This window comes from Rhinatrema bivittatum, chromosome 8 (assembly GCF_901001135.1).
Source record: "Rhinatrema bivittatum chromosome 8, aRhiBiv1.1, whole genome shotgun sequence".
NCBI classification, from domain to species: domain Eukaryota; kingdom Metazoa; phylum Chordata; class Amphibia; order Gymnophiona; family Rhinatrematidae; genus Rhinatrema; species Rhinatrema bivittatum.
The window spans coordinates 37,052,497-37,065,233 of NC_042622.1; the positions used below are offsets into that span (position 1 = coordinate 37,052,497).

General features: G+C 42.3%; 1 protein-coding gene across 5 annotated transcripts in view; it reads left to right on the forward strand.

Moving 5' to 3' along the window:
* Positions 1 to 12,737, forward strand: part of TTPAL (alpha tocopherol transfer protein like) — a 79,658-nt gene that overhangs the window by 16,504 nt on the left and 50,417 nt on the right. For all 5 annotated transcript variants that reach the window (XM_029611839.1, XM_029611840.1, XM_029611841.1 and 2 more), the window contains exon 4: positions 540 to 650. In XM_029611839.1, the coding sequence (XP_029467699.1) occupies positions 540 to 650 (111 nt within the window). The remainder of the gene's footprint in view (positions 1 to 539; positions 651 to 12,737) is intronic.

Consider the following 12,737-nt stretch of genomic DNA (forward strand, 5'->3'; position numbering starts at 1 on the left):
ACAGGAATGTCTGTATAGAAAAGTTAAAAATAAATAAATAATATATGGTTTTTAGGGCTGAATGTTTTTTCAATAGGCTGTCTTGCATTTCAGGATGGGTTTCATGTTTAGCTGTAGATTTACTGATGTCTCCATTTTTTTTTTTTGTTCCGTTGCTCAGAGGATGTTTTAGCTTTGTTACAGGTTTACTGAGAAGACTGCAGGTGGCACAGTAGTTCCTAAGTACCTAGAGTACAATAAAGCTGCTGTTCTCTGTCTCCATCTGCTGGTAAGAAGGAAAAACTCATTTATCTGAACTGGTCTGGTAGGACACAAGGAAAGAAAGTTAGCAGGTAAGAGCAAATTTTTCCTTTCTATACATGACAGATATCATATCCATATCAAGGTTAACTTAATGACTGGTTTATCCTGGTAATCCAGGAGCAGTAGCATAAATAAAATATTGTTTTTAATAGTAGGGCTAAAATGATTTTATTTAGATTTGTTTGATAAAGTACCTTTTTATGAAATATGCTTTTTTTTTTTTTTTACCTTCGCAGGATGGTTTTCCTATTAGAATAAAAGCCGTCAATATTATTAATGAGCCTAGGATATTTAAAGGTATATTTGCTATCCTGAAACCTTTCTTGAAAGAGAAGATAGTAAACCGGGTAAGTGATGCTTCAGCATAATATATATAATGTTTGCCAATGGTGTTCAGATATCTTTCTATGGACTGTTATAATTTAGTCCTCAAAATAATTTTTTTTACTCTAATCATGGAATGTCCTACCCTCCTCAATGCATGATTTCATCTTAACAAAAGAATTGAATATTGTGGTTGCTGTGATTGTCTGCTCGAATATGTAGAAATGACAGTCAACAAACAAATTGTAGGAGATAAATTTATATAAGACGAACAACATTTCGGAGTAGCTTTTGAGAAATCTGCCCCCTTCGTTATATGAAAAATGAGCAAACTTATCAACCTGCTTATGCTGCCTTTTACCTGATGGGAGTGTGGCTCTCGAAAGCTAGTCAGTGTATTCAAGGCTTGATTCCCTTTTTTCTCATTTGTCTTGGAAGGGGCAAAAACTAATTGAATGAGGTCCTAAATTAGTCAAATGGAGATCCCTACAGTTTGTTAGCCTTTATAGTTTTAAAAAAAAGTTTCTTTTCATCCTATAACCAGTCCAAACAAATGGGAATACACTCGCTCACGACTAAGTGATGGCAGATAACTAACTTCCTCATCCTGCAGACCAGTCCAGACGAGCAGGATTCGTCCCTGCTAGCAACAGATGGAGGCAGAGGTCAAAAGCTTTTGACTTATCCCTCCCTACATACCCTGGTGCAGCAGGGATGGCATCGGTAGTTTCTCTGCCTCCAGCAGAGAAGGTAGGCGAAGTCCAGGAAAGGCAGAGGAGAAAGGTGCCTGGGGCAACAGTTTTCGTTAGGCAGCTTTCCCGAGGAAGACCTTCGCCTAGCAGAAGTCTGGACCCTGGGCCCCTCCCCTCTAGGGCAATCAAGGCATGAGATCCCTGGATTTCTTTTGAAGGACAACACGCCCCTTTAAGAAATTCTTCAAAAAAGAAAAAGTAAGGAGACAAAAAGAGAGCTATGGTAACTAATAGTATCTGGCGGTGATTCTGCCAGAATTTTCAGCCACCCCGGAAGCACCCCTCCCCACTGCCGTGTCTGGAGCAAAGTATAGAACGCAGAACGAAATGCATTGGGTGTGGGGGCTCGCCCCGTCACAAGTGTAGCTGTCTCCTTTTTATAGGAGCCACAGTAGCACTGAAAGAAGTGTCTGACTGGTTAGGGAGGATCCCATGGTGAGGACAGTAACCGCAGAGCTCCAGGGCCCAGCAGAAGCAACATTCCCTATATGGCTCTAGATACTCTTCAGCAAGAAACTGGGATTTACATCTGATTTTTGTGATGGTATGCACAAGACAGTTTGCAGGCTAAAATCTAGGAAAAGACAGATAAGGCTGTAGGAGAAACAGAGTCCAGGCAGCATAAGAAGCCAAAATTGCAACCAGATCAATTGGTTCATCTGGAGGAAGGTTCACTCTTTAAAGAGGATATTGATTCTATGGTAGATTAATTAGAAGGATGGGAGGAAGGGGAAATGGGTGCATTTGCTACTTGCTCTACTGTTAGACTGTTCAGAGGTGAAGAATTGGCGCAGCTTTATTGCTCAAGTTCCTCAGACCTTGAAGTTGGAAGATGCCTAACCCAGACAGGAGGGGCCAAAAGGGGATTGGATATTGACAGGGGAGCAGAAGCCTTGTAAGGCATTCCCAGTCCATGCCACCATGATGGGAATGCCCAGATAGAACACTTTAAGTGCATAAGAGCTATGGAAAAATTACACCCACTACAGCAGTAGCAACAAAAGGAGTGGTTGTGCCAGCTGCTGAATGTGGATACGGCAGTCAAGAGACCCACAAGACAGGAAGGTGACGTCTGCTTTAAGAAGATTTTCAAGTAGTTAGTTTTTTGCTCCAAGCAGCCATTTGTGGAGGTTATGTGGAAAGAGCACTACTTAGCTGGCTGAGCAGTCCCTCCCTAGGGCAGTGATGGTAAACTCCAGTCCTTGAGTGCCACAAACAGGCTAGGTTTTCTGGATATCCACAACGAATATGCATGAGAGAGATTTTGCATACCATGGAGGCAGTTCATGAAAATCTTTTTCATGCATATTCATTGTAGATATCCTGAAAACCTAGCCTGTTTGTGGCACTCGGACTGGAGTTCACCATCACTGCTCTAGGGTGAGGACATAAGAACTTAAAGATATGCCATACTGGTTCAGACTAAGGGTCCATCAAGCCTAGTATCCTGTCTCCAAAAGTGGCCAATCCAAGTCACAAGTACCTGGCAAGTATCCAAACATTAAACAGATCCTATGCTACCAATGCTGGCAACAAGTAGTGGATGTTCCTTATTGATAGCAGTTTATGGACTTCTCCAGGAACTTATCCAAACCTTCTTTTTTTTTTTTTTTTTTTTTTTTTTTTTTTTAAACCCAGCTACACTTCCTGCCTTAAACATATCCTCTGGCAATGAATTCCAAAGCTTAATTGTATGTTTAGTGAAATTTTTCTCCAATCTGTTTTAAATGTGCTTGAATTTCATGGAGTGTCCCGTAATCCTTGTATTATCCAACAGATTCACATTTACCTGTTCAAGTCCTTTCATGATTTACCTTTATCATATCCCCCCTCAGCTGTCCCTTCTTCAGGCTGAACAGCCCTAACCTCTTTAGCCTTTCCTCATAGGGGAGCTGTTCCATCCCCTTTATCATTTTGGCTCCCTTCTCTACATTTTCCAGTGCAGCTATATCTTTTTTTTGAGATGCAGTGACAAGAATTGTACACAGTATTCAAGGTGCAGTCTAACCATTGAGCGATAAAGGTGTTATGACATCCTCAGTTTTATTTGCCATTCCTTTCCTAACATTGTTTGCTTTTTTTGACTGCCACAGCTCACTGAGCCAATCGATTTCAATATATCAACTATGACATCATCCTTTTTTTTTTTTTTTTCATTAAAGATTTATTGTGGTACTTTAAGAAGCCAGTACAATGAAATGTAAAACAGTCCAAAATCAACATACCACAAACATTTTTACATACAACCATCATACTACCACTCCCGACCAACCTCACCTCTCTCAAGGTAGAAACATAGAAATGACGGCAGAAGAAGACCAAATGGCCCATCCAGTCTGCCCAGCAAGCTTCCCTCATTTTTTCTCTCATACTTATCTGTTTCTCTTAGCTCTTGGTTCTATTTCCCTTCCACCCCCACCATTAACGTAGAGAGCGGTGATGGAGCTGCATCCAAGTGAAATATCTAGCTTGATTAGTTAGAGGTAGTAGGGGTAGTAACCGCCGCAATAAGCAAGCTACACCCATGCTTATTTGTTTTTACCCAGATTATGTTATACAGCCCTTATTGGTTGTTTATCTTCTCCCCTGCCGTTGAAGCAGGGAGCTATGCTGGATATGCGTGAGGTATCAGTTTTTTTCTTCTCCCCTGCCGTTGAAGCAGAGAGCTATGCTGGAAATTCGTGATGTATCAGTCTTTCTCCCATGCCGTTGAAGCAGAGAGCCATGCTGGATATGCATCGAAAGTGAAGTATCAGGTACATTTGGTTTGGGGTAGTAACCGCTGTAACAAGCCAGCTACTCCCCGCTTTGTGAGTGCGAACCCTTTTTTCTTCTCCCCTGCCGTTTAAGCAGAGAGCTCTGCTGGATGTGTGGAGTAACAGTTTTTCTTCTCCCCTGCTGTTGAAGCAGAGAACTATGCTGGATATGCATTGAAAGTGAAGTATAAGAATGGAGTGATCAAGCTAGTTGAAAGGCATCAGGAATAGAGGAAGGTGGAGGTAGTAATTTGGTTATTTGTTTTGGGGTAGTAACCGCCGTAACAAGCCAGCTACTCCCGTCTTTGTGAGTGCAAATCCTTTTTTCCACATTTCCTCTTGCTGTTGAAGGTTAGAGTGATGTTGGAGTCACAGTAACCATGTGTATGTTTATTGAATAAGGGTATTGTCTCCAGGCAGTAGCCATCATTCTGGCGAGTCACCTACTCTTCATTGGCGGCCTCTTGACTTTATGGATCCACAGTGTTTATCCCACGCCCCTTTGAAGTCCTTCACAGTTCTGGTCTTCACCACTTCCTCCGGAAGGGCATTCCAGGCATCCACCACCCTCTCCGTGAAGAAATACTTCCTGACATTGGTTCTGAATCTTCCTCCCTGGAGCTTCAAATCGTGACCCCTGGTTCTGCTGATTTTTTTTCTTATGGTAAAGGTTTGTCGTTGCCTTTGGATCATTAAAACCTTTCAAGTATCTGAAAGTCTGTATCATATCACCTCTGCTCCTCCTTTCCTCCAGGGTGTACATATTTAGATTCTTCAATCTCTCCTCGTACGTCATGCGATGAAGATCCTCCACCTTCCTGGCATTGAATCTCAGCTGCCATATCTTCGACCACTCTTCCAGTTTCCTTAGATCCCGTCTACCATATGTAAGCATACGAGGTCTGACTATTAAGTTCGCGAACCCATCCTAGAAAAAGTGCAATATACCTCATTGCTGAATATCACTACAGTCACCCTTGAAGTACTCCACTTGGGAAGCTATGCACCAATGCTAGTGCCTAATCTACCCTTCAATTTTGGAACTTTTTTTTTTTTTCCTGGAATCGCAATCAGAGCTATCGTATTACCCTTGATGTTTTGAATGTCATCAAAATGTCTTCCTTTCAAAGAAAAAAGCCATTGGGGGCCAGATCAGGTGAGTAGGGAGGGTATTCCAATACAGTTATTTGTTTACTAGCTAAAAACTCCCTCACAGACAGTGCATTGTGAGCTGGTGTATTGTCATGATGCAAGACCCATCTATTGTTGGCAAAATGTTCAGGTCGTTTTCGTCTAAATTTTTCACGCAGCGTTTTCAGCACTTCCAAATAGTAAACTTGGTTAACTGTTTGTCCAGTTTGTACAAATTCATAATGAATAATCCCTCTGATATCAAAAAAGGTTAGCAACATCGTTCTGACTCTTGATTTGGACTGAGAACTTTTTTGGTCTTGGAGAATTGGCTGACTACCATTGTGCACTTTGACACTTTGTTTCAGGGTCGTATTGGTACACCCATGTTTCATCATCGGTGATAACACGGCCCAAAACATCATCTTGCCTCTCCAAAAGGTCTTGGCAAACTTCAACTCTCCTTTGTTTTTGTTCATCAGTGAGCTCCTTCAGGACCATTTTTGCATACACCTTTCTCATGCCAAGATTTTCAGTTAAGATTTTCCTAACTGTTTCTCTATCAATGTTTGTTTACTTGGCCTGCTATGCTTCTAATAGTCAGCCAACGATTTTGACTAACAATTCGACAAATTTTTGCAATGTTTTCATCAGTTCTACTCGTTACTGGCCACCCTGACCTCTCTTCATTAGTGACACTTTCTCTCCCCTCAGAAAAACGTTTAATCCACTTGTACACTGCCGTTTTTCTTCATGGCATTATCCCCATAAACTTGGACTAACATGTCCCTGATTTCACTTCCACTCTTACCAAGTTTAACAAATTTAAAGTTTGTTCGTTGCTGTAATTCAAGCTCCAACATTCTCGCAACTGCACACAAAAACACACAACAATAATGAACGCCACTCAGCAAGACAGCACCACACGTTGACACACAAACACAGCTGTGAGACACTGATATACCAAGGTTATGAAACCTTACCGAGCTGTTTATATAGTGCTGCCAACGTAAGTGCACGGTGGCAAGTTCGCGAACTTAATTGTCAGACCTCATACATGAACATACTAAAAAAAAAAAAAAAAAAAGAGAGAGAGAGATAAATAGAAAAAGCATAAGAACATAAGAAATTGCCATGCTGGGTCAGACCAAGGGTCCATCAAGCCCAGCATCCTGTTTCCAACAGAGGCCAAACCAGGCCACAAGAACCTGGCAATTATCCAAACACAAGGTACAGATCATACATAATATAAAATACAAGTCAGGAGTGAATAACGGGAGCGAAAATATATTAATACAGCGTAAGCCCCCAACCTTCCCACCATCTCCTTCCTTACACTAAGCAGATTCCAGCCTGAAGATCCCCACAAATCCTCTACACCTCCCCTTTCCTCTAACAATCGCACCCCTTTCATTGCCAGCAAATGATGCCACATTTTTTCGAATTTGTCTACACGTTGATGTCTAACTGCAGTTAACTTGCTCAAATAACTAGACCTTACTCAGCTTTCGAATCACCTTTTGTAAAGGCGGTGTGCAGGTCTCCCGCCAAGAATTAAGCAATTTCTCCCCTTGCAGCGAAGATTTGCTGAGCTAAAAAAAACCAGCATTAACCAGTTCTGTATAAAGAATATTTAAAAGAAAAAATAACTGGTTCTTAGGTATTAGTTCCCCCCCCCCCCCCCCCACCATATCCCTCATTAGCTGTACCACAGAGTCCCAAAAAAGAGCTATCTTTGGGCATTACCCCACCACATGTGGAAGAGGGGCCCCACCATACCACCCTCTCACCAGCATGAATCTCCCAATCCAGAAGATAATTTAGACAATCGTACCACCTACAGAACAATTTATAGCCAGTTACCACTATTGTAGCTGAAATTTAACTCCGTTTAGTATTAAGAAAACATAAATCCCATTTCTTTTCCCCAAGCACACCTTTCAAATCTTTCTCCCAGCCCACAATATGTGAAGGCATATGTTTTGAATTCCTTATTTAATGAATTATAAATTCTAGAGATCTCTTTAGTCAGCCATTGAGCCTCGTCACAAAATCCCTCAAGAAGGGATTTGCCCTGGTTAAGGGCTTCCTGCACCTCTCTGAGAAATGAAATGGCTCACCTGAAGATTAAAAAAAAAAAATCTGAAGGGAGCAGATTGAAAGTGTGCATTACCTCCTGAAAAGTCTTTGGACCCTTACCATTCCAAATATGTTCCGACCTCCCACACCCCTTTGTATCCCAAGGATTGGCCAATACTGCTGAACAACCAGGAATAAATTCTTTATTCAGAAAGAAAGGAAATATTTTTATAGGTCTACTAATCCCCTACCAGCCCACTCTTCCACTTATCCCAGACTTGAAATGTAAGAGCAATGGTTGGAGGGATTACACCCTGCAGCTTACGAGCCAGGGCCGATAACCACACCACCTTGGCCGGTGAAACCTCTTGCATAAGGGATTGTTCTAAGACAACCCACCTCTTTCCCTCCCCACCCCACCCAGTCAAGCATTGCTGTAAGTTGTGAAGCTTATATAATACCACAGTAAGCAGAGAATGCCCATCCCTATCTTTAGGCAAATATATAACCTTATTACTCTCTCTGGAAGAAAAGGCCGCCTAGATGAAATGAAACAACTTGAGTTGCCATATATTGATGTGCTGTTCTGGGACAGACACTGGCAAGGTTTGGAACAGGTAACTGAGCCTAGGTAAGATTCATTTTTACAGCTGAAATTCTACCCAGCCAACAAAATGATGCTCGCTTCCACTTCCGAAGATTCACTAGTACCTTCATAATTTTATATTAAAAAGACTATCCAATTTAGCACCAATCTTCACCCCCAAGTATTTTACCTCTGCAGTCACAAATTTAAAGGAAAATCTCTGCTGAATTATGGCTGCTTGCTCAGGCAGAAGGATAATAATCAGAAATTCAGACTTGTCTGTTCAACTGAAACCCTTCCAAATCTCCCCAGCTTACCCTGAGACATCTGTCTTTTCTTATGAAAGAGCTAACGTAAACAGGACATCATCCGTGAACATGGAGAGTTTATATTAGGGATGTGCGAAGCCCGAACCTATTGGTTCGGGCTTCGTTTTCGGCCCGCTGTGGGAAATTTCGTATTTCCTGCGGTTCGGACCTTTAAAATTTGGGGAGACCTGAATTTCGTTTTAGTGGGCACTAACTCCCCGTTAGCATGCGCTAAACCCAAAAACTAATTTTTCCTGAAAATCGGGGGAAAATTCCTTTGGATTTCAGGCTCCCTGAACCAGGACGAATGCACATCCCTAGTTTATATTCATGGTTCCCTACCTGTAAACCTTGTATTTCCTTAGCACTTCGGATCCTAGCAGCTAAGGGTTTCAAATATAACGGAAAAAGTAACAGGGAGAGTGGACACCCTTGTCTTGTACCTCTTCCTATTGGGAGAGCCTCCGAATATCCCCATTAACCTTTAATGCTAGCACTAGGGTTATTGTACAACTTCCGTATTCACAGAGAAAAATTCCTCAGATCTAATTTCCCAGTGAACCAAATCAAACACCTTTTCAGCGTCTACAGTTAAAGCTAATGGGGTTTGCAATTCCTGAGTCTTTACCCTCCTCACATTATCTGCTGCCAGTCTACCCGGAACAAATCCGGTTTGATCTAGATGTATCAGGGAACTTGCTACCCCACCGAGCCATTTAGCCTGAATTTTTAGATCCAGATTTATAAGGGAAATAGGCCTATACGACCCACACAAAGTTGCATCCCTCCCAGGTTTCACCAACACTGTAATGCTGGCCCTATTAGCATTAGCTGCAATGCTTCCACTCAAATCTTTAAAAGCAGCCGCCAGAGGCCTGACTACAACCAAAGCCAGCTATTTATAAAACACTGCCAAAAATCTGTTCAAGCCCTGGGGATTTGCCCAATTTTCAGCTGCTTGATCGCCTGAGCAACTTCCAGTTCAGATATTTCCCTATTTAGCCTTTCCTGCTGTATGGGGTTTGCTCTAGGCAGAACAATATTCCCTAAATATTCAGCTCTATTGGACTTGCAAATGTCAATACGTGAGAGGTACAACTCCTGATTAAAAATGTGAACACCTGACCTAATACTCAAATTATCAGATACCATATTGCCCGCTCTCTTTGACTTTCAAAATCTGGTTTTGTGTTGCCCTAGACTTAAGCTTCCCTGCTAATCTGCTAGCTTTATTACCCCCATCAAAAAATTATTTTTACCCTGTCTAACTGAAATGCACTCTCTCCAACATCTAGACACCATAAATCCACTCTCAACTGCCCTAACTGCTTCCCTATAGCATTATCCACACCTCTTTTATGGCATACCTCCATTTTACCTATCTGAACTAACAACTGTACTCGTTTCGCTTTCTCTTTAAAAAGGAAGCCCAAGCACTCATTTTGCCCGTAGCAACTGCTTTGAAACAGTCCCAGCAGACACTTCCCCATTCTCGTTCTCAGAGATACGTGTTTATTTCACCTCTCAGAAGCTTGCTGGAATCCTTATCATTCCGTAGACTCTCATTGAGCCATCAGTATCTATCTCCTGACTGACCAACCCCCCCCCCCCCCTCCACCATCCCCTGCAAAGTCAACCACACAGCTGCATGATCTGACCATGTTATCGAGTCAATCTGTTTTCCTTACCCTGTACACCGGGTTTATCTACCAAGAAAAAGTAAATCCAAGCATATATCTTATGTGCTTGCAAGAAAAAAGTATAGTTCCACTCGGAGGGATGCATGAAACACCAAATGTCACAATCAGCCATTAACATCTTTAAATCCTTCAGATTCATCCTGGAAACACCCCCACTATTATCCAAAAATGGGTCTCTAGTAATGTTAAAATTCCCTCCGATGATATGACCTGCCTCCTTTTGTTGCAATGTATTTGAGAACCTCCCTAGAAACTTTCCCTGACCAGAATTAGGGCTGTGCACATTCCCTAAGGTATAAATAACCTTTCCCAATTTAAATTTGGTTATATTGTACCTCCCGTCCCCTTCCTTTAAAATAGAAAGCACATCTACTACCACATTCTTGGAGAACAAAATACCCACCCCACAATATTTATTAGATTTTGTAGCCAAAGCAAAGTGTAAAATATGAAGCAATCAACCTTTGGTGCCTTTTCCTTAAGGGCCGGATTTTAAAAGGGTTATGTGCATAAGTTATGCGCGTAACCCTCTTAAAAGGCCCCTACGTGCGCCGAGCCTATTTTGCATAGGCTCGGCGGCGCGCGCAAGCCCCGGGGCTTTGCAAAGGGGGTGTGTCGGTGGGTGGCGCAAATTTCGGGACGGGAGGCGTGTCGGGGCGTGGTCGAGGCCTCCGGACCAGCCCCCGGGTCGGGTGATGGCGTGCCAGCAGCCCGCTGGTGCGCGCAGATTTAGGCAGGCGTAAATCTGCCAACAAAGGTGGGGGGGGTTTTAGATAGGGCCGGGGGGGGGGTTAGGGAAGGTGAGGGGAGGCGGAAGGAAAGTTCCCTCCAAGGCTGCTCCGATTTTATAAATTTCGGAGCGGCCTCGGAGGGAACAGGCAGCGTGCGTGGGGCTCGGCGCGCACAGGTTGCACAAATGTGCACCCCCTTGTGCGCGCCGACCCCGGATTTTATAAGATACGCGCGTATCTTATAAAATCCAGCGTACTTTTGTTTGCGCCTGGTGCACGAACAAAGGTACACGCGCGCGTAAATTTATAAAATCTACCTCTAAATGTATTAGTTGACAAAGCAACACATCCACCTTCATATTAATAGTATCATTCAAAAACCACTTCCTCTTAAGCTAAGTAGTTAACCGTTTAACATTCCATGACAAAATCTTTAATTCCCCCATTGACCAACATGGATAAAATGTTCCAACAGCCTTGAGCATTATAGTGACCACCCTACTCCCATAGACCAACTAGACATTTTATAAACCAAACTACCCCACAGACTGTCATCCCAACTCCACCTGTTCCCTTTTCTCTATATGTCCCCTCCCAAAAGACTCCCACTTTCTGCTTGAGGAATGACAACACTTAGCCTCCCTTGACCACTCTTTAAACCCACCCACCGCAAAAGGTAGCTTAAATCTATCTTTCCCCTATAAGCTTTCAGAAATAATCCAATATAACCATTGAATATAGAACCTGTATTAAATCAAACAGCAGGAGACCCTAGATTCCAAAACCAATGACTTCACTAAGTCTGCCAGGATTATCTGACTTGTACCACATCGTCCCAAGTCAGCACTCATGTCGCCACCTCTCTAGAAGAAGATCCACCAGAATGTCTCCACAAAAGCTTTCCACTGGATTGTACCCTCTACCATTGGGAATTGATCCCCCTGCCAGATGAAGTGGTAGAAGTACGATCAGAATGATCCATAGACTTCACTAAAGTAGCTGCTTGAAAATTTTTCCTTGCTTCTTCCACCAATTTAACTCGGGAAGTTACCCCCATTGATGGAAAATTGTAATCTAAAGGGAAAAATAACCATTTGTGGCGATTCCCATTTTCTGAGAGCCTGCAACACATCCTGGAAGTCTCTTGATCGAGAGAGGAAATAGGTCTTGGAATACGTCCACTTTATGCTCATGCCGATGAATCTTTCATCTTCCTTGGTTGAACCATCTATGGGGAAGATTGTGAGCTCGGGGTTAAGAGCGCAGTATCTTAAGCAGCCATTTGGAGCATGATATCACTTCCTCACAATGCCCAGATCTTTTTCCTGGTGGTAACTCTTAAAATAGAACCTAACATCATGTAGATATAGCATGGGTTATTTTTCCCTATATGAATCACCTTGCACAAGTTCACATTATATTACATCTGCCATATGGTCACCCAATCTTCCAGCCTCGCAAAGTCTTCCTGCAATTAATATAATCTCCTTGTGATTGAAATATGGTATGGTTAAAAGGGGAGGTGAAAGAATCTATTTTAGCCAAAAGATCTTCATTCAGAAATTAGAAGGCTCCAACAGAAGAAAATAGGATAATGCATAAGTGTTGGCAAGTTAAATGTAAGACATTGATAAGACAGGCTAAGAGAGAATTTGAAAAGAATTTGGCCGTAGAGGCAAAAACTCACAGTAAAAACTTTTTAAAATATATCCGAAGCAGAAAGCCTATGAGGGAGTCAGTTGGACTGTTAGATGATCAAGGGGTTAAAGGAGCACTTAGAGAAGATAAGGCCATCGTGGAAAGATTAAATGATTTCTTTGCTTCGGTGTTTACTAAAAAGTATGTTGGGGAGATACCTGTTCCGGAGAAGGTTTTCATGGGTAATGATTCAGATGGACTAAACCTAGAAGAAGTGGTAGGCCTGATTGATAAACTGAAGAGTAGTAAATCACTTGGACCGGATGGTATACACCCCAGGGTTCTTAAGGAACTAAAAAATGAAATTTCAGACCTATTAGTAAAAATTTGTAACCTATCGTTAAAATCATCCATTGTACCTGAAGACTG